The sequence below is a fragment of the Gopherus evgoodei genome, chromosome 16 (genome assembly GCF_007399415.2).
Source record: "Gopherus evgoodei ecotype Sinaloan lineage chromosome 16, rGopEvg1_v1.p, whole genome shotgun sequence".
Lineage (NCBI taxonomy): Eukaryota > Metazoa > Chordata > Testudines > Testudinidae > Gopherus > Gopherus evgoodei.
The window spans coordinates 16997152-17024082 of record NC_044337.1 but is presented as its reverse complement, the minus strand read 5'-3'; the positions used below and the strand labels follow the sequence as shown (position 1 = coordinate 17024082).

At 46.1% G+C, this 26931-nt stretch overlaps 1 protein-coding gene across 8 annotated transcripts; it reads left to right on the top strand.

The window, feature by feature from the left end:
* The first annotated feature begins 88 nt into the window (after positions 1 to 88).
* Positions 89 to 23283, top strand: LOC115635956 (histo-blood group ABO system transferase 1-like). Of its 8 annotated transcripts, none has more exons than XM_030535410.1 (8): positions 89 to 170; positions 13901 to 13994; positions 16099 to 16150; positions 17244 to 17282; positions 17698 to 17739; positions 18641 to 18676; positions 19120 to 19254; positions 22348 to 23283. In XM_030535410.1, exons 2-8 carry the CDS (start codon positions 13946 to 13948, stop codon positions 23033 to 23035), a joined length of 1041 nt encoding a protein of 346 aa, XP_030391270.1. In that variant the 5' UTR covers positions 89 to 170; positions 13901 to 13945; the 3' UTR covers positions 23036 to 23283. The 8 variants fall into 8 exon arrangements, with proteins under 8 accessions (XP_030391270.1, XP_030391267.1, XP_030391266.1 ...); XM_030535407.1 differs by having other exon boundaries at positions 16099 to 16155; positions 17247 to 17282; XM_030535406.1 differs by having other exon boundaries at positions 16099 to 16155.
* Positions 23284 to 26931: the final 3648 nt, after the last annotated feature.

Here is a 26931-nt window from a genome sequence, read left to right as displayed (position 1 = left end):
GGATATCAAACAAGAGGTTTGGGCTACCGCTGCCCTCTCTAGAGAGCTTGCAGCTCCCAGCTTCTTACGGCTGCTCCAGTCAACGGCTGTCACCAACAATCTCCGCAATTCCTTCTTCCTCACACTCATTCCCGTGGGAGCAATCGGGTGCGCGATGGACAAGGACCAAGGTACCTGTACATTTTCCTTGAAGATGTTCTATGAGCTGTGTCATGTCTAATCTTGTTTAGATTTTGAAAAAAAATACAGCAGGTGTGGGGTTTGCAGGCAGACCGAGTGTTTCAAATGTGAAGAAGGAACTTAAAAGTAGCGGATATTAAATACTTGAGACAAACGAATATGCTATTAACTTAGATAAATCTGGATTAATTCCACTGGCTCGCGTAGATCTGATTTACGCTGGGGTAGTTGAGCTCAGAATTGGGCCCTCATTGGATTTTATACAAGAACAATATTAGTGCCATTGTCTTGAAGAAACTGAATCAAATTTACATCTGAGAAAGAGGGAAGTCTTAGCTCCATGTTCATTTTTTTTAATATTCTCCATTTTCTCTCTCTCTCTCATCTTTCTTCTCCCCATATTCCCCTTGCTCTCAACCACTTTCTTTATTATCCACAGAGGAATGGGATCAACAAATACTTTTGAGATGTAGTTTATTCATGTATTGCAGACTGAGGGTTATTTTTTTTTCTCCTTATAGGCCAAATTTTTCCCCTTTACAGCAAAGCAATAACTGACTGAAGTAGAATGCAGCCCTACATGTTAACCTCAGTAAAGTCACACCAGTGTACTGGGGGAGAGAATTTGTTCCTCTGCATTTTACCTGCACGTATTTATGTATTATGTTAATATAGGACTCAATCCTGACCCACTGAAGACAATGGAAGTTCAGTCAGTGCAGGATGGGGCCCATACTTTTTGATCTATTTGGGGAATATGGAAGATTGTCAATAAGAATATTATATAAAATACTGCACTGGCTTTCTATCAGATGTAAAAAGCACTCTTATTTTGCTCTCTCCATTATCTGAGTTCATCTGTATATTTACAAATAATTTTGGGGGGAAATCTAATACACAAGTCCCAGGCTCTGAGCTGGATTTCAAGCTTTCTTTGCATTCGTCTAGAATGTGGCAGAAATCCACCATTTGTGAATGTAATTATATGGCAGTGACAGTCTAAATCTCCAGCTTGATTGCGCAATTCCTTGTAAGTAGCCCTGGTCAAGTCAGTGGAACTGCTTTCATTAGGACTACTTCCGTGAGTGAGGGGTTCTAGACCTTCCATATCTCCCTTTCTTTCCTCTGTAGACTACAGATTTCATGACCCTTTCTTCAAGGAAATGTCAGAAACCAGCGGGTTTTCCTGAAGCTGGGTTCCTTCTGGAGAAGAGCGTCTTATGAAAAAGAGCAATTTGTGTTTAAGAACTAGCCCCTACCACTAAAACGTTTCAATCTTTTGATAATGTATGTGATCCAAATCTGCATTGTCCAGAATCTTTTGTAAGACAGAATACTCTCTCCGTGTTTCTCTTACCCTCCTTTTGAAGGCTTAAATTACTATGGAGAATTTCATGGAGATTACCTTAAAATTGCCCTCAGGGATTGTTCCCTGAAATCACATGCTTTGCAGAAATTAAGTGGAATGCTTGTAAGCCTTTTTTATTTTATTTTTAATCCCCAATTTTTTACTGTACTGTCCTGGCTCCAAATCCTGCAGTCATTAGTAGATGAGTGGGGTCTTGCACCTGCTAATCAGAGAGTAAACACCTCCCCTTGAAATTCAGTTTTTATATCAAGCAGATTTCTTTCTTTAAAAGAACAGAGCATTGTCCAGATGTATCTATAATGTCAGACTGTGTGATCTGAATCAAGTTTCTAAAAATGTTGAGGAACAGGTAGCTGCTTCCATTGTTGTTGCTGAAAGAGCATTGGCCTATGGTTTATTTTGCCTTTTGGAGTACTCTGGGCACGTGGCAGTATTTACAGGGCATGTATCAGGGATAGTTGTAGAGCTGCATATGATGTGACCTTAAACAGATTTTAGTTGCAAATTGAAGCTAGCCAAAGAAGGGGGTTTCCTAGCAGCGGTTCCCTTCTGTTGCAGCATTAGATCCACCAGCAGTGTTGGTGCATCCAGGCCTGTCCAACGAATGCTGCTCATTTAACTGGCTTGTATGGGTTGAGGGTGAGTGCTGAGCCCCATTAGCTTTTGAGCAGTCCCATTATCCATTGGCTTGGCTGTGGTGTGTTAATTTCAAAGGAATAAAAGAGGCCCAGAGAGCCAAAGGTGTTAATAGGACCCTGTCACTATACAGACACTAAATGGTTGCACATGATTTGGGGTTTCTGAATACAGAGACCTTGGCCTGCTTAGCTCCATCACAACCAATGCCGTTAACAATTGTTATCTTTTCTTAAAGATACAGTAAAATAAAATCAGTTGAAGCATTTAAAAGGTAATGTATCAATTAAAGCTTTCATTTAATCAATTTCCCTTCCTCCCTTTCCCATTAGCTGTAGCTGGGGTTTTTGTAAGGAAAAATTTCTCTTTGATAGTCTTTTATATGATATTAATGATCGTAATAACTGCCATTTTTGGAGAAAAGAGCAAAAGTTAGTTCAGAGGGGCTAGAGCTGCTGTTACTGTTAACATCTGATCCCGTTTCTTTAAACACAAAACAGGTCTCCATGTTGGTTTTCATCTGCAGCCCAAAGAACATTGGCACAGATCCTTATCTCATCAGCTACTCTGAGATCTGTCAGACATACATCATTGGCTGTTTAAGTCATTGCTTGTAGCTGCTTCTCTGGCCAAAGGCTCACAGTATTGTTGCAAAAAAAATTAATGCAGTCTTGGCAGGCTCAGCTACACATTTATTAAACAAAAGCAAAGAAAGAGGCAGGAAAGAGAAAAAATAAGGTGTGGAAGGAAAAGGACACAGGCGGGAGAGGTGACAGCAGGAACCCACATCTCTCATTCCATGTGATGTTCTGGATTTATCTGAAGCTAGTGGAGGTGAGGATGTTATATGGTTCCCTCTTTCTGGCCCAGTCTGGTCAGGACATCTGGCAGAATCAGGAGGATAAAGGCTCAGCAGTGTCACAGTGGAACCAGGGCCCCCAGGAAGTCGTGGGGTGGCAGCCATGATGACAAAGCTTGTTCCTTTCACTCCAGCTGTCCTGGGGGCTTTGTTTGGTTCATTAGTTCCTGATTCCTTCTTCCTTGTTTACTAGTCATGGTCTCAACACAGCCCTTGGCTGGCACTGGACCTTTCGGTTTGGACTAATTCAGTCTGACTCCCAGTTTTCTATCCACATTCATTGCTATTGATGATTGTGACATTTGATGAATTTTCACTCACTTTCCAACAGCTGAGCTCACACGTGGAGCAGGCCCCATTTCTTACAATATTCCTCTTTTATGAACCAATTCTGCTTCACATCAGACATTGGTTTATAAAACAGACAGAACTGCTGTAATCTGCTCTCTAAATGTTTAGAAACATGCCAGATCTTATTACTCCTGTTGCCAGCACAAAGTGCCTGAGGCCAAGCAACAGCGGGGGGGTCCGTCGCCTGGTCTGCCGCGCCAATAAACACACCAGGGTGGAGAAGCAAACCAAGTTTATTTGAGATCTCAAAGCGGTGCAGGGAGACTGATGCCTCAAATCAAGCACACTTAAAACAAGCAGTCTGTTCCTTTATATCCCATAAGAACTTTTCTTGCTGACTAGCAATCCCCCGTTTCCCCTCCCTCTTCTGTCCGGCTGCAGCATTTTCTTCTCACACACTTCTTTGTCTTCCCTCTCCCACTCCCCCTTTCTGCTGCAGAGACATGTATACTGTATCTAACAGCGACCTTGAAACTTGCTTCAATTTAGCTCCAGTGTGTTACAGCAAGGAACTGACTGTTACAATCAGAAAACTAACTGCTGACAGTACATTTTACAGCTCTTAACATATTAGGTTACATTAGGTTACACAAAGTGTTGAACATGAAGGAACAATGGTTCACTGAGGCCTACAACAGGAGGTCTTCATTGACACTTGTGGTCTACCACCCTCCCGAGTTACCTAGGGTTATACCTGGTGACACCAACAACTCTGTCCTTTGGTTTTTGCCTTGGTTGGGAGTAAATGAGTTAAAAAAAGCTATAGTGAATATTTCTGCTGCCTTGGAGATAATGGCAAATTCCACAGCAGATGCCTTATCAGCTCTCCAGGGTGAAGAATTTCAATTGTCCCAGGCAGTTTTACAAAATCATTTGGCCCTAGATTACCTCCTTGCTAATCAGGGTGGAGTTTGTGCCTTAGTTAACTCCAGCTATTGTGTGTTTATAAACCAACAGCAGCGGGTGGAAACTGATATACATGCTATTAGAAAGCAGGCTGCCGTCTTTCACCGTATTACCCTTGATAACACCGGTACAGGAGTCCAACTAGGGCCAAACGATTCTGTAAAACTGCCTGGGACAATTGAAATACTTCACCCTGGAGAGCTGATAAGGCATCTGCTGTGGAATTTGCCATTATCTCCAAGGCAGCAGAAATATTCACTATAGCTTTTTCTAACTCATTTACTCCCAACCAAGGCAAAAACCAGCGGACAAAGGAGTGAAAACCTGTAGGCCGACTGGCCAGGGGATTAGCAGGAACATTCCGTCGGCTCCTCCAAACATGATTACGAACCTCGTCTTGGTTCAATGTTGGATGTATTGTGACAGCAGGGACCACAGCCCCCAGGGCACAAGAGCCCCACCAGTCAGCTGGAAGCGCTTTATAAGCTGTCTGATTACAAAGCCAATACGAGCCAGATCCTGTAGGGACTGGCCATGGGGCTCAACCACAGGTGGAGGAAGAGCTCAGGTAAACATGTTCTGAGTAATTGCACTCCACCGTGGCATTGCCCACAAAGATGGTATTGTCTCCCTTATCTCGCCAGTAGCATGCAGCATGGGGACCCTGAGGTACCATATGGATGGACCATGTCTGAACTGGGGGGTCTGGGCTGTAGTTGCAATCAGGAAAAAGCTGATCTATATGTGTGCCATTGAGCAGAAGGGGAACACCCCATAGCGGAATGCCCTGATCGGTATGGGTGGGAGTGTGTATGCAGACCCAACATGAGGATTGATTTACACCTTGTGCAACTGCATGGGTTAAATGCAAAATACTATTATCCTCCCACTCTGCATGCTTTTGGGGGAACACAGGAGTTAATAGCAGCAATATCATGGCAAACAGTAACAGGAGGGCAAACCCTGGACCTGAACCCATATTGGGTGGATTACTTTAGGGCCTCAGAATCTTAAGGCCTCAAATGCCCACAGAATAAGGAATACTAACACCAAGCACGTGAGAGACCTCCACAAAAGGAGCCAGGCTGACAAGTTAGGCTGGTCCTCTGAAAATAAACACAACCAATGTACAATGTGTTCACAGGAAGTGTGCTGTGGCAGTTCAAAGGGATCACATGGCATTCCCAGCACTCCTTATTGTCGCTTAAATAACAGCTTATGTCCCAAATCGTCGCTGGAAGTTTTCTCAGCAGGCTGGACGGTCCACTGTTCAGGAGCGGGCACTACTTTCAGACGAGAGTGATGAATCCAGTTTTTGTGTCCCTCAACCTTTGCTGCTATATGGGAAACCAGCAGGATGGTGTGAGGTCCTTTCCATTTCTCTTGGAGAGGCTCGTCCTTCCAGGTACGAACAAGCACGGAGTCGCCGGGCTGCAAGGAATGGACTGGGACATCCAGCGAAAGAGGCTGCAAATCTTTGGTGTACCTGTGAAGAGAACAGAGAACAGCAGACAAAGAGCGCATGTACTGAGACAAGAAACCACACCCCATTTCCCACTCCCCTGCCAGAACCGGTGTACCATTCATAGGCCATGCCCTTCCAAACATAATCTCAAAGGGACTGAGCCCTAATCTGCCCTTAGGGAGAGCACAGACACGGAGTAAAACAAGGGGCAAAGCATCAGGCCACCGAAGAGAGGCCTCCTGGCAGACCGTCGAGAGATGTCGATTGAGTGTCTGATTCATGCGTTCCACTACTCCACTGGCCTGCGGTCGCCATGGAGTGTGGAGCTTCCAAGGGATCTGTAAGACATCCAATATGTTCTGAACAATTTTTGATGTGAAGTGGGTTCCATTGTCAGATTCCATCCACTGGGGGAGTCCGAATCGAGGAATAATCTCCTTGACAAATTTTAAGTCCACTGTTCTGGCAGTATTGTTTTGACATGGGAAGGCTTCAGGCCATCTGCTGAATCGATCCACTAAGACGAGAAGGTATTTGTACCCTTGAGTCCGGGGGAACTCAGTAAAATCTATTTGCCACACCAGTCCCGGACCTGGGGTGGGTTCCAGAGTGGCTGGCATCACTGACAGTCCTGGTCGTGGGTTATTCTTTTGGCAGACCAAACATTCAGCTTGTACCTGGGATGCTAGGGGTCTAAGTCCAGAGGTTAGAAAATATTTACTCATAAGCTGGGTAAGAGCCTCCCTGCCTGCATGAGTGGTTTGATGTAATTGCTGTAACACTGGTCGGATTAGGCTCTTAGGTAATAGAATTCTTCCCTCTGGGGAGTGGAGCCATCCCTCCTTTTCCTGGAGACCAAGCCTGTTAGCCAGGTTTCTTTCTTCCGGAGAGTACTGCGGGGCTGGGAGCTCCCCTACCGATGGGATAGGGGCATGCATATGGGCAGTCTTTGCCTCCGGTGGCTGCAAGGTAGCAGCACGCTTGGCTTCCCTGTCTGACCTAGCATTACCCCGGGCCACATCTTGATTTTCCCTTTGATGGGCCTTACAGTGCACTACTGCTACCTCTAAGCAGAGCTGTACGGCTTCTAGAAGCCGGAGGATCTGGGACCCATGCTTAACTGGAGAGCCTTGGGCTATTAGCAGTCCTCTTTGCTTCCGCAAACCAGCATGAGCATGTAATACTCCAAAAGCATATTTAGAGTCAGTAAAGATGTTGACCCGTTTTCCTTGTGACAGTTCAAGTGCATGGGTCAGGGCTACTAGTTCAGCAAGCAGGGCAGATGTCTCAGCAGGTAAACCCTCGGCTTCCATGGTATCGTGGAGGGTCACAACAGCATAGCCCGCCCTCCTTTGTCCATTGGCTTGCCAATTACAGAACCAGTTTCTCCTCTCTTGGTTTTCACACCTCAACTGCTAGAACAGGGCCTCATCCTCCCTGACTGAATTGACCTCGTTATCTCTAGCTTGCTTGCTAGCACACATATATATACCTGCCCCTGGATATTTCCATTACATGCATCTGAGGAAGTGGGTATTCACCCACGAAAGCTCATGCTCCAAAACGTCTGTTAGTCTATAAGGTGCCACAGGATTCTTTGCTGCTTTAACAGCACTACTGCCATCCGTGTACCACTCACACTCTGCATTCAGAAGCGGTTGGTCCTTTAAGTCTGGACGGCTGGAGTATTGGGCATCTATTACATCTAGACAGTTGTGTTCCCACTCCTCTGTCTCTGGCAAAAGGGTGGCTGGGTTAAGGGAGGGGCAGGTCTGCAGGGTGACTTTCAGGGTTCTCTAAAAGCTTAGCCTGATCCCGAGCCACCCGAGCCTGGGTGAGCCAAAGACCAACTTAGCATCCAGTAGGGCCTGAACCATGTGAGGAACAAACACTTGCACAACCCCTCGCGGAGTTCACTTCTAGGCTTCCTCAAGTACTAGGGCAGCCGCCCGTAAACACGCTGGCCACCCCTTGGCAACCGGATCGAGTTGTTTGGAAAAATAAGCCACGGGACGTCTCCAAGTGCCTAATAACTGAGTGAGCACTCCCAGAGCCACCCCTTTCCTCTCACGTACAGCTGAAACGGCTTGGAGAGGCCCAGCAGACCCAGGGCTGGGGCTTCCATCAGCTTTCTTTTTAGAACCTTAAACGCCTTGTCAGCTTCTGGGGACCAGTGAAAGGGTCGTGATCTGCTCCCTTAACGCATTCGTACAATGGTTTGGCCCACAGTCCAAATTCAGGGATCCATATTCTGCAAAAGCCTGCCATGCCCAGAAACGCCCTGAGCCGTTTACGATTGCTTGGGATAGGAACTTGACAGATTGCTTCCTTCCTTTCATCTGAAAGCTGACGTTCTCCTTGCCTTATGTGAAACCCTAAGTACTGTACTTCTGGGAAGGCGATTTGAGCCTTACTCCGTGCTACTCGATAGCCTCGGAGTCCAACAAAGTTCAGGAGGCTCACAGTGGCTTTAAGGCAAGGGGTTAAACCCAAAGCTGCAATTAACAAGTCATCTACATATTGCAGGAGGAGGACCTTGTCCTCATTGTCCCATTCCTCCAAGTCCCTAGCCAGGGCCTGGCCAAAAAGGGTGGGGGAGGTTTTTAAATCCTGGGCCAAACTGTCCAGCTAAGCTGCTTCTTAACCCTCCTTTTGTCCTCCCATTCGAAGGAGAAAATCTCCTGAGATGTTGTGTCAACTGGAACTGTGAAGAAAGCGTCTTAAATCCAGGACCGAAAAATGGGTATACTGTCCCCCTACGGAGGCCAACAAGGTATATGGGTTTGGGATGAGGGAGTGCAGAGTTTTAACTCGTTCATTAACTGCTCTGAGGTCCTACACCAGCCGGTACGTGCCATCAGGCTTTTGCACAGGCAAGATAGGAGTGTTCCAAGCTGACTGGCATTCTCAAAGTACACCATATTGTAGGAATCTGTCTATAGTTCCCTGTAGCCCCTCTCCGGCTTCCCTCTTGATTGGATACTGTTTGATTCGAACCGGGCCTTTTCCTGGCAAAAGCTGCACATTGACAGGGGTTTGGTGTGTGGCTTTTCCCAGGACCCCTGATGCCCAGACTAGGGGGTATATCTGGTCCTCCCACTGACTCCACTCTGGGGCTTGCATAGCTGAAGGCTCAACTGCAACAGTCATGATCCATGCATTCTCGGGGGGTAAGGTAAGGGTTATTTCATCTTGAGTAAAATGCAGGGTGGTGCCTAAGCGACAAAGCAGGTCTTGTCCTAGCAGGGGTGTTGGCAATCGGGAAGGTAAACCAGCTTGTGAGATATAGTTCTGTTTCCCAAAGCACATTCCGCTGGGGCATACACTGAACACTTGGTTCCTTTTCCTGTGGCATCCACCACAGTGAGAGAGTCAGCCATAGGCAGCTGAAGGGATAGATTTACAGCAGTGTGTGTTGCCCCCGAGTCTACTAAAAAGTCTATTTCCAAATTTCCCACCCACATTTTTCTCGGGGTTCCGTGGGCAGGATGGTCCATCTCCCCTGACACACCTATTCATGATCCTCCGCAGCCATCACAGGAGTACGCTCCCTTTGGGGGCATTCATTTTTCCAGTGTCCCTCCTGCTGGCAGATAGCACCCTGGTTGCGACCCAGGCGCTTCTCCTGTGGGCCAGGGCGTCCACGCCCACGGCCCCTTACTCCCCAGCCCCTTCCACCTTCCTGGGGACTTTCCCTGCCAGCTTGCACTGCCGCTACCAACATTTTCACTTGCTTTTTCTCTCCTTTTCTCCCTCTCTCAGGCTATAAGCCTTATTTGCAGTTTCCAGAATCTGTGCCATGGTCATGCCCATTAAATCCTCCTTTTTCTGCAATTTCCTTTTAATATCAGGGGCTGCACGACTGGTAAAGATACCTTTTATAATTGCCTCAGTGGCCTCATTATTGGGGTCTGCATTTGTATTCTGCCGAATAGCGTCTCGGATCGCTGCAAAAAGGCAACCGGACTTTCCTTTGGCTCCTGTATTATCTCATATGGTTTTGCCCAATTGTTGTGTCGGACAGCCAAGCGTCGGAGTCCGTACAAAAGCAGCTTTTTGTAGGAGGCGAGGAGGGTGAGGTACTGCCCATTATTAGGATTCCACCTGGGATCAGCCAGGGGAACCGCCTGCGCAGGCTCAGGGGCATTTGGATTCACATCATGTATCTGCTGTGCCTGCTCCCTTGCCTTGGCCATAACCTGATTCCGCTCCACCTCAGACAACAGTGTCCTCATAAGGATCTGACAATCGTCCCAGTCCGGCTTGTGGCTAGCCAGACACCCCTCAAAAACTGAGATAAACCGGCTTGGATTCGCTGAGAATTCCCCCGCCTGTGCCTTAAAGGCTCCCAGTTCCACGGGCTTAAAAGGGACATGGGTGTAAACTTGCACAGTAGCAGCCAGGTGCCCTTCCTCTTCTGGGCAGGCTATTAAGGTCTCGGTGATCAATGGATAGAATCCCACTGAGGGAGCAATCCCTGGGGCCTGGGGCACCTGCTCTTTATATGGGGGGGGGGAGCCGAAGGGGACACCGAATCTGCCATTACAACTGTAGGAGGGCTCTGGGGACTAACATTAGTGACTACTGAACCTGTCGGAGTCAAATTACACTGTTGCAAAATATCAGTCCTGTGCCATAAAGCCATAAACAACTGCGCATACAGATGTTCATTCCATTTACCTGTTGGCTGACAAAACAGGATTAGCTGAAGGATCGTATTGTAATTAAGTGATCCTTCCGGTGGCCACCTTTCCTGACCCTCTAGTTGGTATTGAGGCCAGTCAACTGTATAGAACCTTTTAAAGTTATTCTTAGTCATTGGATCCAAGCCAAACACCTTCCAATTCACCAGAATGCATTCTAAGGGAGTACACTGTACCTGCCATCCCATACCATGCCCGTGACCCATTATATGACGCGCTATCGTCTAATGGGAATTACAGTGACTGGGCGTTCCCAGCCTCGGGCCTAAGTCCACACTACTGGACTGTTCCTACCTTATCCAGGGGACCGGTTCCTCACTGTCGCCCACAACTGCTTCTCCACTACTCGAGCATGTTGCACTGTTGTGCCCTCTGGGGTTCCTCACACCGCGTCTCTGCCAATGCCCCCGATGAAGTCACCGGTGCGCGCTGGGCGTTGGTCGTCGCCACAATCTGTCGACCACCAAGAGGGATCCGGGCAAGGCTAATTTTAGCCTCAAGCCCACCGTTGGGGCCAAGAACTGTTGCCGGCACAAAGTGCCTGAGGCCAAGCAAGAGCGGAGTGGTCCGTCGCCTGGTCTGCCGCGCCAATAAACACACCAGGGTGGAGAAGCAAACCAAGTTTATTTGAGATCTCAAAGCGGTGCAGGGAGACTGACGACTCAAATCAAGCACACTTAAAATAAGCAGTCTGTTCCTTTATATCCCATGAGAACTTTTCTTGCTGACTAGCAATCCCCCGTTTCCCCTCCCTCTTCTGTCCGGCTGCAGCATTTTCTTCTCACATACTTCTTCGTCTTCCCCCTCTCTCTCCCCCTTTCTGCTGCAGAGACATGTATGCTATATCTAAAAGCGGCCTTGAAACTTGCTTCAATTTAGCTCCAGTGTGTTACAGCAGGGAACTGGCTGTTACAATCAGAAAACTAACTGCTGACAGTACATTTTACAGGTCTTAACATATTAGGTTACACTAGGTTACACAAAGTGTTGAACATGGAGGAACAATGGTTCACTGAGGCCTACAACAGGAGGTCTTCATTGACACTTGTGGTCTACCACCCTCCCGAGTTACCTAGGGTTATACCTGGTGACACTAACACTATTTTGGCTGTATGTCCAGAATGGGCTATTTTTGTTGCTTGTTTGTTTTAAAAGGGACAAGGGGGACCATCTTTTCCTCTTTTTAGTATCGGAGGGGTAGCTGTGTTAGTCTGCAAAGAGTCCTGTGGCACCTTATAGACTAACAGACGTTTTGGAGTATGAGCTTTCATGGGTGAATACCCACTTCGTCGGATGCATCCTCTTTTTATTTACCTCTTCTGGCATTTTTACCAAAGTATGTTGCGGTCTTTTAAAAAGAAGCAACAACACGATTGGGGGGGATGATTATTTTTGGATTCATGAACCATTTACTAACACCCCAAAGTGGGGGAAAAGTACACAGGCATTTTTGTCCAGCGACAGACTTTCCCTGACCTATTTTACCACAGCTTTTGGGAAGAGGTGGCCATTGTGACCTTGTAGCTTATCACAGAGAGGTGACCCCACAACACTTGCACTGTGCTGTTGCACATGCAAAACACAACAAGGCACAATAACATCTACAACCAAACAATCACAAAAATTACAAGAAGAAGTTTGGTGCTGACAACAGCCCTTATTTCAGGTGGATTGACTCTTAATTCACAGTCACAGCTGTGAATCAAGCAGGCATTCTGTTAAGAAGGAATAACTCACAATGACATTTTAGCAACAATTTGCTTTAGCTGCTTAACCTTCAACAATTTAAAACACTTCATTTTTACAACTTTTGTTTTTTCTTTAAAATGCCTTTACATAAAACCAAAGTTATTATCAATTACAAAAACTACAAACCTCCAGAAAAAGAAAAAGAAACAAAACAAAACATTTGTTAAAAAGTTCAAATAAAATCTTAAAACAATTGTTAAGCACTCTTATTTTTTCCTAAACGTGAGTGTTAACAATTGGCTTTGCATCATTAGCAGAAACAAGCTTAACATGTTCAAAGATTTTAAAGATAATATTTGTTCTTTTAAAAAACAAGTTTGAAAACTGTTTGTTTGCTAAGCTAACCAGGTATGAGGATGTATGTTCACCTAGAGTCTTGGGTGACCCACCTAATAACATTAATTTTATCACCGTACAACTCTAAAGAGTTGAACATGATTCAGAGTTTTTGAGTACAGAGACCTCAGCCTGCTTAGCCCTGTGGCAACAACCAAATTGCAACATTTTATAACCTTTTATTAAGATAAGAAGAAAAACAACTGAAATATTTAAAGTAAAGTATTAAGCCTGCTCCTACCAATCCACTTGTCTGCACCATGATTCCCCTCCAAAGCCTCTCTGAGAACTCCAAAAGGGAGTGGCAGGTGGAACTGCCTATTGCCTCGTTATTTTGTCCATCTATTAGGCCTAATTTCCAACAGATCATTTGGTCCATTAGTTTTCCAGTTCCATTCTCTTTTGTCTTCCAGTCATGATCTTAACCATCCTTTTTGTCTAGACTAATTCACTCTATTTTTAACATTTGTTCACTTTTATAAGCAATTTTATGTAATGGGCTTAGCTGGATTTTTGTTATCTGTTATATTTGTTAGAGTTGCCCAACACAACAGCCACTTTCATGACCACTCAGAATAATCAGCCACTTGGCTGGCCAATTTCTCACACTCCTAATGGTCTGTGGCCTGTGTGTTCTGTATTTCCTTATGCATAAGACCCTAGAGGAGGTGAAGAAGATCTTACAGCTAATCATTGAACTGGGAGTCAGGGTTTTGTTCCCAAATGTGTCAAAGATTTGCTGCATGAACTTGGGCAAGTATCTTCCATTACAAGAGTTGTATATAAAAATAGAATCTGTGAAATGTGTATATATTGTTGTGTGTGTATAGGGGTAGATGCTACACCACTGAAGTCAATGGTAGTTTTGCCATTCATGTCAATGAGTGAGGGATCAGGCCTATAGCGAGTATATATACATTTCACCAGCTAGTTGCATGTGAGCATAGTAGAAATTGGTGTATTGTTCATAAGTCCGTAGGTTTAATGAAGTTATTGTTATGTTATCCAACTGCTTAACCCAAAGGAGAATTCTCCCTAGTGGCAGTATAGCGCCCATGACAACTGGAGGAGTTCTGATTCCATTCAGTAAAAGGCAGTGGCAACACACACACTAACCAGTCCATTACAATACCTACCCATTTCATGGGGCTATTGTGAGGTTTATATTGTGGGTGTCTGGAAGGAGCCTGGAATTAGCGAAGTGTGAACCAATTTTTTCCCCTCCATGGGTTTTATCCAGGTTTTTAACCTTGCCACACAGCATGGCAAAAGGAACTGGATTGGCAGTTAATTGATACTGCTTTGAACTATGTGTACCAATCTCTTGAACATCTCCTTTATTCCAGGGAAAACAGGAGGGGTCAAAGGCTATTTTCCAAAGAGCCCTCTTTATGTCATGGGTTGTACCACACTGCTGTGCCTCAGCTTTGGCTACATTTGGTAAGTGGATAGTTTTGCGAAGCAAGAGTCTCCGTCACACCACTTCTAAGATGGTTATTGTTACAAAAGACTTTACCCAAATGCGTATGAACCTTTAGAAATGCACATCTGTGATGCAAATCCAGGTTCTTACAGGTGCAACAGATTCCCCCAGCTTTGTGTTAGTCTAGCTGGGGAAAAATGAGGGACGGAACAGACTCTTCTGTCACATCTGTGCAGTCCTAGTGACACCAGTGGGGCTGCCACAGTATGACTAAAAGTACCATTTAGCGCAAACTGTATAAATCATTAACTTTTCAAACCATTACATAACTTCCTGTGCTTATCATATAGCACTTGCCAATTTGCATAGCACATTTGCTATTTTAAAAACACAGTGACTCAGATGGTAGTTTTCCCACTGTTCTAGAACGTTCGTTAGGTTAGTCTCATGCCAAGACCTGATCTCCTGCCCCAGCCTTTCACTGTAACAGATACCAAGAGGGAAGGGGTACTGCTCAGTGAGAGCAATCCTCCTGCAGCTGGGATGTGAAAGCAGCAGGCTTCCAGCCAGGCTCTGGCTGCTGAACACATGTAAGTTGAAGACATGTAGATTCTTTGACAGGGTGACTGTCCTGGTAGATAGGGGTGAAGCTGAAGTCATGATACCTCTTTATTTTAGTAATGCTTTTGACAAAGTCCCACATGAGAGTCTCATAAGCAAAGCAGGGAAATGTGGTCTAGATTAAACTCTTATAAAATGGATGCAAAGCTGATTAACAGACTATACTCAAAGAGCAGATCTCAATGGTTCTCTGTCAGACTGGGAGGGCGTATGTAGTGGGATCCTGCACAGTCTGTCCTGGGTCCAGTACTATTCAGTATTTTTATTAATGACTTGGATAATGAAGTAGAGAGTATACTTATAAAATTAATGGATGACACCAAGCTGGGAGGGGTTACTGGTCTGAAATCAACAAAATGAAATTCAGTAAAGACAAGGGGAAAATACTACACTTAGCAAGGAAAAATCAAATGCACAACTACAAAATGCGGAATAACTGGCTAGGGTGGTAGTACTGCTGAAAAGCATCTGGAGGTTATAGTGGATCACAAATAGAGTATGAGTCAACAATGTGATTTTCCGTGTTGGTTCCAGGATATGAGAGAGACAAGGTAGATGGGGCAATATCTTTTATTGAACCAGTTTCCATTGGTGGAAGAAACAAGCTTTCGAGCTTCCCAGAGCCCTTCTTCAGGTGGAGAAAGTAACCAGAGTATCTGGGCTAAATTGGGACAGATTGTTACGCATAAGGGGAATGTGTGTGTCACATGCTGTGGGAGACCACCTAAAAGGAAGTGAGCAATTGAGAGGTAGCTGGCAGTACAGTGTGTTACAAATTGTTATAATGAGCCATAAAGCCAGAGTCCATGGTTTTCAGCATCTAGCAGAGTTATGAATGTAAGTTCCCAAGCTTGTCTGACTGATTTTTCAGATTGGGTGCTGAACAGAAAAAAGAGAGAGTTGGTTTTGAACTGCCAAAAAAAAAAAAAGTTTTGGGTCAGACAAAATGTTTCTTTTATTTTCAGTTTCAGGTCGTTTGGGGGTGTTTTTCATCTTTTTTTTTAAAATAAAAATGAGCTAAATTTAAAAACAAAGGAGCATTTGAAACAGAAGTTGAAGCATTCTCATGTAACTTTCATACAGACAGAAATACTATTGAGTGTAGGGTCTTCACAAGCGTGGTTAGTAACGCAGTACATCTGTTTTACCATATAACTCTTTTCAATTATCTTTCAGTCTGGCATTCCAATGGTGATTTAATCTGTAAGCTCCTTGACACAGAGACCATGAGAGATCACTGAGTGCACTCTCAGTGCATGACAGATAATAACAGGAAACTGATTTGCTTCACCTACCACAGCATTCTAGTAACCTTTGCATTTTCTCCTTTGTTGGCTGGTTTGGTTTTTTTCTGTTGTGAGGCTAAACTGCTGGGTTTGGTTGGTTGGTTGGTTGTTGTGAGGTTTAAAGATGCCTAGATATTGGACTAGATGATTTTTGGTGTAAAGTTTTTGTTATTTAGATCTCCATGTATTGACATGACATTTGGATTTATTGCAGGAATATGTCCAATGGTCCCTGCCTGGACACACCAATCAAGATCTTCAACACAGTGAAGTAACTATTCCCTGTTGGACTTGTCTGGATTTTGTGAGCAGCTGAGGTCTCTCAGTCAGAGCTCTGGAAATCAGTTCCATGTTGTTGAGATTCCTAACCACTTCAATTTTAGTTTTGGGGTTGGTACCCAATTTCAAATGAAACTCAATTGAACTAGCAGTGGCTACTACAGAGGCAGCGTGGAGGGGGAGAGCACTGCTCCAGTGCTTACCTTCTTTGAATTAGATACATTAAGGGACCAGGTCCTCAGCTGGTATAAGTCAGGGTACTCCACTGACTTCAATGGAGCTATCTATGCTTGCTGAGCATTTCTCCTAGGATCTTTATGTATTTCTGTAAACTGGCTCTGAAAGGCCCTTTCATATGTTCATGTCATCTACCAACTTCCTAATGCCACCAGCAGCCACAGAAAAACAGCTGGGTCTCACCTGTTGTCTGATCTTGACACAAAATCACAAACTGGTTGCCATGTTGGTAAGAACTGGGCAAAGCAATGTGAACCTTGATTACCTGATCTGAGCTTGCAATGGAATACAGAATCAGGTGAGAGTTGCATGGTTTGGGGTTTAGTTATGGATGTTCTGTGCAGGCCTATTCCCCCATTTTCTCTCTCATCTGCATTGGATCTATGGCACAATTTGGGCTGGCATCCAAAGGTGTAATTAATTGCTTTCTGAAAACACTGCCTTTCTTCCCTTCTCTAATGAGGGATGTCTCATTTATGGGCCATCTTTAAAAGCCTCATTTCCTCCTACCAGCTAGACCTGTCTGTGTGTCTGTCAGTCCCACACTCACTCATGGTCTCCCAGCATCCCTTATACCTCTCAGTCGTCAAACAGTTCATTCTCAGTTCTTACCACTCAAAAAGGCAATGAAATGAAAAGAGTTAGTGCTCAATTAAGAATCAGCTATTCAATATGTGTGCACCCACCCTTTCTATAAACTAATTTGTATGGCACCATATAGCCTATGCATTGAATGAGCCAGGGGTCCTGTGGAAAAAATAGTATGTGATAATGTAATTAAAGACTGCTGTGTTTAAAAAAAAAACAACCAAACACTAAATGTGATATGCTTTCTTTCTGTAGCAGTAATACCCAGGACTTCCACAATATAAAGCAATCAAGGTGGGACTTTTTGTTAATTACACTTACTGTCTGTTTCATGATCACTAACTTGATAGGCCTTTACTCATATGATAATTCCCATTTACTTCAGTGGGACTACTTGTGTGAATAATGAGTATTCATGTATAGGTTTGCAGGTCTGTCTTCCTTGGACTTGTATTACTTTTAAACCAGTTATGCTCTAACAATGTTGTACTTTTGGTAAACTAAACTTCCAATGGTTTCTTTCTATTAAAAAACACACATGATATATGATCACAATGACATTCAAGATGCAAAGATATTAAGACAGAACTTTTTCTTGAATATTTAGATGCTGGGAAACATTAATTAATTCAATGATTTCTTGGACTAGTTACTTTCTATTGAATGCTGTCTTTCTTTAAGCCAAATTTCCATTGTTCTTTCTCTATAGCAACCATAGCCTGGAAGATTTACTGCAAATTGAATTATCAAGGTAGAACTTTCCATTAGTTTCTGTTAAGTGTTTCAGTTGCTTTCAGAAGAGCTCTGGTATTTCTGAAGGATGGTAATCTATGCTTGTTGAACTTCAGTACTCTGTCTTAGCATTGCATTTCTGTATTATGAATCATCAATACAGGATAATGACACTGAGATTTAGACAAGCTCAGATGTTACCTATCTTTGAAACCCCTCAGCAGTGATCTCATGGATTCCCCTCCTCTCTAAGGATGTTCACATTGCTTGGGTTACACCAGTCTGCACCTCAATTCTGACCTCCAGGAAGTTCTACTTCAGGTTCTGACCCCACACACTGCTCTGTCAATGTTCCACATTCCCTACCTGCAAAACTTTTCTACTCCTGCCCTGTGTGCTCACACCACTTTGCTAATGCATCTCATTCCTGACTTTTAATGTCTCCCTCTGGGCATCTCATAAGCATAGATTGTCAATCAAGCCACACCGTGGGGGGGAAGTGGGGCAATTTTCCCCCGGGCCCTGCAGGGGCCCCCACGAGAATATAGTATTCTGTAGTATTGCAACTTTTTTTATGGAAGGGGCCCCCAAAATTGCTTTGCCCCAGGCCCCCTGAATCCTCTGGGTGGCCCTGCACTGTATAGAGGTTTTGTGATGTGAACCAATATTAGGGACTAGAGAGGCACCACTAAATTTATGTTCATATGTGACCTGAACCAGGATTTAAACTCAAGTCACCAGAGGTACAGTAAAGCTAAAACCCTTTCCTCTGGAGTTCTGAGTATGGGTCACTGAGTTCTCAATGGAGCTGATTGGTGGGAATCTTTTATCTGTCTGTGAAGTCGACAAGGATTTTTTGAAGAGTTATGGAAGTCTTTCCTTAACTTGAAATCATTTTTGTTTTCCTATTTTTCTTTTAGAATGATTTATACAAAGCCACAGATTCTAAAGCCACCGTAAGTAAAACTAAAAATAAGCGTTTTGTTACATCCAAGATATAACTAAAGTTAATTGACTAAAATCTGACCAAGAAACTTCCTTAAGGATTTGAACTTGTCTTGCTCTGTGTTAACTTAAGCATACAAAATCTCGAAACACTTGGGTCTTTATACAAAGTACAAGCCAGAATGTTGTGTTCAGTTACAGACCTCAGACATGCTGGGTAGATGCTCGTGCAGTGCAAACAATTAGTTGATATATCCAATAACCTGATATATTAAATAGCCTTACTGCACCATGGCTTGTGACTTCATGGAGTTGTATATTCTTTACAGCTGCTAGTTATCTATTTTTGAACTTTAACACATGGCTCTGGTAGTGTTTATATGTAGGGAAGGTAACTGCCTCCGTATTTCTTACTTCTATAGTGTGATTCTAAAGAAAACTTCCTCTTCCACAGGAGATGTGACGTCCTTATGATGACTCCATGGTTTGCTCCAATTGTTTGGGAAGGGACCTATAACTCCGAGATCCTGAATGAGCAATTCCGACAAAGGAATGTCACTGTTGGACTGACAGTGTTTGCTATCAAAAAGTGAGTGTGGCTTAATTACAGAACTATATATTAGGTATGAAAGGTGATGTATAACCAATGAGGAGATGGGGGAACTTATTTTTTGTGCAGTGATGGTGTATCCCTTATTTACCTCACCCTCCCAAGCAGGAATTTTGTTGGAAGATTGCTGATTGACTTAAAACACATTTCAGTGACAGGGAAAGGACAGGGCTTTTCCAGTGTGGTGGAGGAGGAAATTAGGAGGATCAGGCAGCTGTGAGAAAGGGTCAGATTAAGCTGCTCGTTGTGTGTATCAGAGGGAGGGGGACTGGAGGGATTGGCAACTATGGAAGTTGAGTGATGTCCTCTCCTCTTTTCCCTTTGCTCTGGGAACAAAGTTTTTGACCTTAAGCTCCGCTGACTTCACAGTAGGTGGTCTTTATCTTCTCTACACTGTTATCATTCTACTTGGGGTGGAATAGTTAGAAATACAACCACGTAACTGGGCACAGAGAGACATCCTTCAAGAGTCCTTCTTACAAAGGAAGAACTTGACTTACACGCTGAGCAATGCTTTATCTGATTTGTAAATGAAGGAAAATACTTGCGTGGTTCGTGAAGCGCCAAGTTATGCAAGCACAGATTAAGGAACTATTTAATAACATTATTGTTTTCCAAAGGCTGTGCCTGCTACGACCAAGTCCTGTTAGTCATGGAGCATAGGTTCAGCCAGTGCTGATAAGCGCTATTGCCTGCCAACTGAATTTTTTTGCAAAATGTATTGCTAAAAGTCAAAGGGACTCCAGATCAAAGTATAGTAAAATATCCTGATTATTTTATTATGATCCTGTTAAGAATGGACAAGTAGCTGGACTGATAAATATTTACAACAATTTTGCAAGGCTGATTTGGCCACCACTGAAATGATGTACAACATTGAAAAGTTGCTGCAATGAGACACAACAAATAGGATAGGAAGCAAAGAAGAGCAGATCCATTTTGAAAATATAGGGCCAATTTGGGAAGATGGAATGAAAAAACTGAAGTTTGAATTTGTCGAGGATACTGGGTAGAATATTTCTACTCTTGTGAAAAGTTTAATGGAATTAATAATGATTACATGTAATCAGGACTTTGAAAGACAAAACCCCAAGCAACATAACACCCCCCCCCAACATTATACTGGCATAATGGTTTGTAACTGCCCCAGAATCAATACGAATTAGGGTTTCTTCCCAGTAATATCTTGAGGACTCCCAACCCCCACTGTTCCCCATCCCCATCCCCTGAACTCCCCAATAACCTGTGCCCCATCCAACCTCTCCCTGTTCCCCGTCCCCTAACTGCCCCCTTGAACCTCCGCCCCATCCAACCTCCCCCATTCCCTGACTACCTCCCCATAACCTCTTTCCCATGCAACCTCTCCCTGTCCCCTGACTGCCCCAACCCCTATCCACACCCCTACCCCCTGACAAGCCCCCAGAGAACCCACCCCCTATCCAACCCCCCTGCTGGCTCCCTGTCCCATGACTGGCCCTGAGACCCCCTGCCCCTTATCCAACCCCTCCGCCCCCTTAACATGTTGCTCAGAGTAGCAAGAGCTCACAGCCCCATCACCTGCATTGCCAGGCAGGAATGGCGGACAGCATGGCGAGCTGAGGCTGCGGGGGTCGGGGGAGAGCAGGGGAGGGGCCGGGGGCTAGCCTCTCCAGCCAGGAGCTCAGGAGCTGGGCAGGACGGTCTTGCGGGCCAGATGTGGCTCGCAGGCTGTAGTTTGCCCACCTCTGGGTTAGACATATACATGACAAATGAGGTTGATGTTAATTTCTAACAGTGTACAACTCTCATGTTGATCCCTCCCATAGTGAAATGAAGGGGGCTTGGATATTTGCCACGAAACCTTGTAAATACCCCCTTACTCCTGTTGGGCTTGAGCTGAATTCTGTAAGGTGGTAGTGCCTCAACTGGCCTCTCTACTCTTGAGGGGGTTTGATTTTTTTTTTCCTAGAGGTTCCTTTGCTGGCTCTCTCCAATACTTTAGCAGGATGAGGATCCTGAGTACTGTTGGTCATAGTGCCCTGGCTGTTTCCCAACCATTGATTTCAAACTGTTGCCAGAGATCTTGGCTCATAGCTGGCTATGTAGGGGGCAGCTCTTATAACACATTACAGCTGTTGGTTACTTGCAGGACAGCTGAAATAGTGGGTAACGAGGCAGAACACCTTTGAAGTGCATCTGCACCTGGGCTGCGCAGGCAAGTCATTTTGCTTGGATGGTACACGAAGCTGGAATGTGAACATGAGAGAAAACTCTTTTTCATTGCAAGGCTGGCTAGGTGGAAATATAGGCACAATCCTGAGAGGTGCTGTGTGCCCTTCTCCCTCACTGAAGTTAATGGAGTTAAAGATATTCAGTATCTCTCAGGAGATGACCAATACCTTGCTTTGAAAGTCCCTAGAGCGACAGGTTCAAATTCAGGCAGGGTACAGGTCAGCTCTTCATCCTTCCCAGGTAGACTCCCTTCCTGGCTGTTTGGGAGGGACAGAGTGATATGGTGTCTATGGTTCATTTCTCAGCATATCCACGTGTTCATGGGCAGAGCACTCGTGATCACCGCATTACCTAAGACCTCACTTGCTCCTGCAGCATGGATTCCATGAGCAGGGGTGGCTCTAGACATTTTGCCACCCCAAGCACGGCAGGCAGGCTGCCTTCGGCAGCTTGCCTGCGGGAGGTCCGCTGAAGCCACGGGACCAGCGGACCCTCCGCAAGCAAGCCGCCGAAGGCAGCCTGCCTGCCGCCCTTGCGGCGCCAGCAGAGCACCCCCCGCGGCTTGCCGCCCCAAGCACATGCTTGACGTGCTGGGGCCTGGAGCCACCCCTGTCCATGAGCGTCACGTGCAATGCCCTGAACAGCTGAATGTGGCTCAAGAGGTGAATACTGATGATCGTCAGTATTTGGAAGGAAATAATCTTAACCAGGAAACTAGCAACAAATATTTAAAAAACACTGATTTTGACTAAAACAGATTCTTTTTGTTGATCCTTTCACTTTGTTGCTCTCTGTGTCCCCTTCTTCCAGTCTTCTACCACAGTGCCTTTTATTTCTAATAGAGAATTTATTTTTTTCTAGGTATGTAGTCTTCCTCAAGACATTTTTAGAAACTGCAGAGACATATTTTATGGTTGGACATAGGGTGAACTATTACATTTTCACAGACAGACCAGAAGAAGTTCCTAAAGTTGCGCTCAAAGAAGGAAGGAACGTAGTGGTTCTGCAAGTTCAAAACTACCCTAGGTGGCAAGAAATCTCTATGCGACGAATGGAAATGCTCAGCTACTTCTCTCAGCAGCGGTTCATTAATGAGGTCAGCTACCTTGTGTGTGTGGATGTAGACATGAGGTTTAATGACCAAGTTGGAGTGGAGATCCTGAGCGACTTGTTTGGCACACTACACCCAGGTTTCTACACTGCAGAGCGTCGGTCTTTCACCTACGAACATCGACCTGCTTCTCAAGCTTATGTGCCCAGCGATGAGGGTGACTTCTACTATGCCGGAGGCTTTTTTGGAGGAACAGTAACGGAGGTTTACAAGCTGACCAAGAAATGCCACGAAGCCATCATGGTGGACAAAGCCAATGGAATTGAGGCAATTTGGCAAGAAGAGAGTCACTTAAACAAGTATTTTCTTTACCACAAACCAACCAAAATACTTTCTCCAGAATACCTGTGGGACGACAATCTAGGTACGCCAGAGATCCTTAAGAAAAGAAGGTTTCTTGCTGTACCAAAGAATCATGCTGCAATCAGAAATAAATGAAGTTCATCTCGGACTGGTCTTAGTGTGAACTAACATAACTAATATTGTAGGTTTCCTTGGTTGATGAAAATATACAGATAATTGGTAAAAGCTCCATAACTTTTTATGACATCTCCAGTATTTCTGGATATGAGAATGGTTTCAAGATGACCCTGTTACCATAAGGATAAGGCATGCATCCGACAAAGTGGGTATTCGCTCACAAAAGCTTATACTCCATTACGTTTGTTAGTCTATAAGGTGCCACAGCACTCTCTGTCACTTTTTACAGATCCAAACTAACATGGCTATCCCTCTGATACTTGACACCATAAGGATAGTTTGCTGATTCCAACAATTTCCTTGCCAAAAATACATTGGTATTTGTCTGCAATAGAGCTGTACCAGTAATAGGTTGCGTCTAGTGTCGGGGAAATATAAAGAGACTTGTAGATTCAGATGCTTATTCAAACCGTTGTTGGCTGGACATCTGATGCAAAGATGCTTTCATGAGACTTCCAGTGCTTCCTAGTCTTATTTGGGTCAGAACTGATGTGGAAACATGAGATATTTTGGTATTTCTATTTTTCACCAGAGCCAAAATCTCTGTGTGACTGTGTGTACATAGTCTATACTATGTACATACTCCTCGAACTGAGCATTTGAGCTTGTTCCAGATTCTGGGATGAGCCTATGTTGTGAAAACTAAAATGCTCAAAATAGCACATGCATGTGAATGGACACAGGGTGCTAAAATTAAATTAACCCAGGGGGCCTCAAATTGGGGGTCAGAACCCCTCAGGAGGTCACGAGGTTATTACTGGGGGTCGCGAGCTGTCAGCCTCCACCTCAAACCCCGCTTTGCCTCCAGCATTTATAATAGTGTTAAATATATAAAAAAGTGTTTTTAATTTATTGAAGTGGGGGTTGCACTCAGAGGTTTGCTATGTGAACGGGGTCACCAGTATAAAAGTTTGAGAACCACTGAATTAAACCCTCTGGAGTCTCAGGGAATGCGTGTGTGGGGGGTGTCTCCCTTGGTAGGGTTGGGAAGGATATTGCTCTTCTTATGTGATCCCTCCACCAGTAGCTAATTTTAAATGAAGCTACCCTCCCCTGACATGAATCTCCCTATGGCACTGAAATTAAATATAGACTATAATTTGGCATTTGAGAAGTGAAAGGGATGGTAGCCCTAACGGAAAAGTTAACAGCTTGGCTCTTCTGCAAGCCTCAAACTGCTGAATGAGCTTTAGGGTAGAGAAGGCTGTGCCTCCCAAACAGCCTGGCCCTGCCCCCTATCCGACCCCCACCCACTTCCTGCCCCCTGACTGCCCACTCCCCTCAGAATTCCCATCCATCCTGCTCCTTGCTCCCTCACCGTCTCCTAGAGACCCCTGTCCACACCACCACCTCACCCCTTGGAAGGAGCTGAGCTCAGCCTGGAGCTCGCAGCCCCGCCCCCACCTTACCATGCGGCTCTGAGCGGAGCGGAGCTCAGGGGCCCTGTGACGAACTGGGAAAGTTCTTAATGTTTTCTCTGAGTACTGTGTTGGTGCCTCAGTGTCCCCATGGCAGTTCTTAAGTATCTGGCAGAGCAAAGGGCCAATGCACCTAAATGCCTGACACTCTGTCTCCTAGCAACTGATGGCCTGGGCCCCTCCTCTGCAAAGGTGCCAGCTGAAGGTGTTGGAGACAAAGGGATCAGGTGACCTCCTGGCCCGGGAAAGATGCTGAGGAGGGGCTGGGAGGGGTGGTTAGTCTGGAGCTGGCTGAGGGCAGATGTGGGGGTCTAGCTCACTGACCCCAAGAATGGACCCGGCTGAGGGGTCCGGTTCTCTGTACCTACAAGCTCTGTTTTAGACCCTGTTCCTGTCATTGAATAAACCTCTGTTTTACTGGCTGGCTGAGAGTCACGTCTGACTGCAAAGTGGGGGTGCAGGACCCTGTGGCTTCCCCAGGACCCCGCTGGGGTGGACTCGCTGTGGGAAGCGCACGGAGGGGCAGAGGATGCTGAATGCTCCAAGGAGAGACCCAGGAGGTGAAGCCGTGTGAGCTTCTTGCCCTGAACAAGTCTGCTCCAAGGGAGAGGAGGCTCCCCAAAGTCCTGACTGGCTTGGTGGGGAGCAGTTCCAGAGCATCGCCCGGGGACTCCGTGACAACTGGTGGCAGCGGCGGGACGTACTGCACCCCGTGAATGGCGCTGCTTGCAGTAAGTGACTGGGGAGCAGTAAAACAAAGGAGGGATAATGAGGACCGGGCGTGCTGAAGGCTCAGAGAGTGACGGTTTCAGGGGGCAGTTAACCTCTGGGAGTGTGTGACCAGTGAGAAGGACTGTTGGGGTAATGGGGTCCCCCTGAGGATTGCAGTGAGCAGTCTCAGGGGCGGAGGAGCTTGCCGCTCGACCCTGGGAGAGAGAAGGATTTTTGCAGTAGCAGGGTTCCCCTGGGGATTGCAGGAGCAGTCCCAGGGGCGGAGGAGTCTGCAGCTCGACCCTGGCAAAGAGGTGGTGATCACGAGAAGGGCTGGCACACCAGGGGTTCTTCCTGGAAACCATGGGGGAGCCAAGAGCACACAGGCCTGTGAGTCCAGAGCCACTTGGGAACGGTGAAGTGATGGCCTATCAATATCTCCTTGAGAAGGACATTGTGATCCTGTGCACAAAGAGAGGGTTACGCATGGGGAAATTCACCAAGGCACAGTTAATCGTGCAGTTGGAGGAGAAGCGGAGAAGCACCGCTCTGAGGAGCAGATTCCTGGCCCAGATGTGGCTACAAGAGGATCTGAGAGCAGCTGGAGCATCAGCCAGGCATCCCCGGGAGTCTGGTCCCCAATCAGACGAGGGTCTTCACGATTGGGTTCCCCATCAGGAGATTGGAGACGGATGGGATGGGAGCAGAGCCTGAGAGAGCGAGAGGACCATGAGAGAAAGCAAGAGCCCGAGGAAAAGCTGCATGAGAAGCAGCAGCAGTGTGGACTGGTGATGGTGGAGCAGAGAGACATAGGGGGCTGCCCAGGGGTCAGTGGGGAAACAAGCCTGCGGGGGCGAGACCCTGGGACAGAGAGAACTGTGGTGGTGCAGCCCCAGATGCTGAGGGACGGTGGGATCTGGGTGAAGTTCCCTGGGGTGAAGCCCCTCACCCTGCCTATGGCCCAGATCCCTGTGCAGACCCAGGAGGGGTCGGGCTGGCTGGTGGTTGGGGTTATCCAGGATATCGGCTCCGAGGCCCTGTTGGGGGGTGACTGTCTCCCCATGGGACAGGATCCAGGCCCGCTCCTGTAACGGCCGAGGGTTTGAATTCAAATCCAGGGAACCAATTGGCTAGGATGGAAATGGTCAGTGAAAATGCAAATAACCTGGCTGGCAGGGGGCAGGGGCTGCTGGGCTCAGGATACCTGCCTACCTATAACCAGCCCCCTGGGGCTGAGTGGGAGGGAGAGATGCTCCCCGACCCCCTGCACACCAGAGAGGGGGCTCACGCTGGCTCTGATGCTGGGACCAGAGCAGAGAGCTCGCTGCCTGGCCCCACTGGGACAGTAAGGGCAGCGCTGAGCACGGGGGGAGCTGAGACCGCAGCTGAGTGGGGGAACACCCGGGCAGGGCAGGTCAGCTGCCAACCAGGTTTGCCTGGTCCAGACGTGCTGCTGGGAAGTGATTACACAGCAGGGAGGGAGCTACCAGGGACAGGGCTCAGGGGGGCTGTGACCCCCGGCCCAGCCAGCGAAAGGGAGCAGGTCCCACTCCCTGCCCCAGCCGCTGAATCCGAGACTGAGCTGCAGAGGGATCCCTCCTTGGAGAAGCTGAGGGAACTTGCTGGCCACAGCGCTGCAAACCTCCTTGGGGAAGGCTGTAGGGACAGAGTCCTGCCGGAGAAGGGATTCCTGTACCGGGAATGGGCTCCCGAAGGGGAAGTAGA

What these genes read in the sequence shown, in the direction of transcription:
- LOC115635956 (XM_030535406.1), top strand. An exon ending in CTCAGCTTTGGCTACATTTG is followed by an intron (nt 13,995 to 16,098) that starts GTAAGTGGATAG and finishes GATTTATTGCAG; the next exon opens with GAATATGTCCAATGGTCCCT. An exon ending in CTGCAAATTGAATTATCAAG is followed by an intron (nt 17,740 to 18,640) that starts GTAGAACTTTCC and finishes TTTTTCTTTTAG; the next exon opens with AATGATTTATACAAAGCCAC.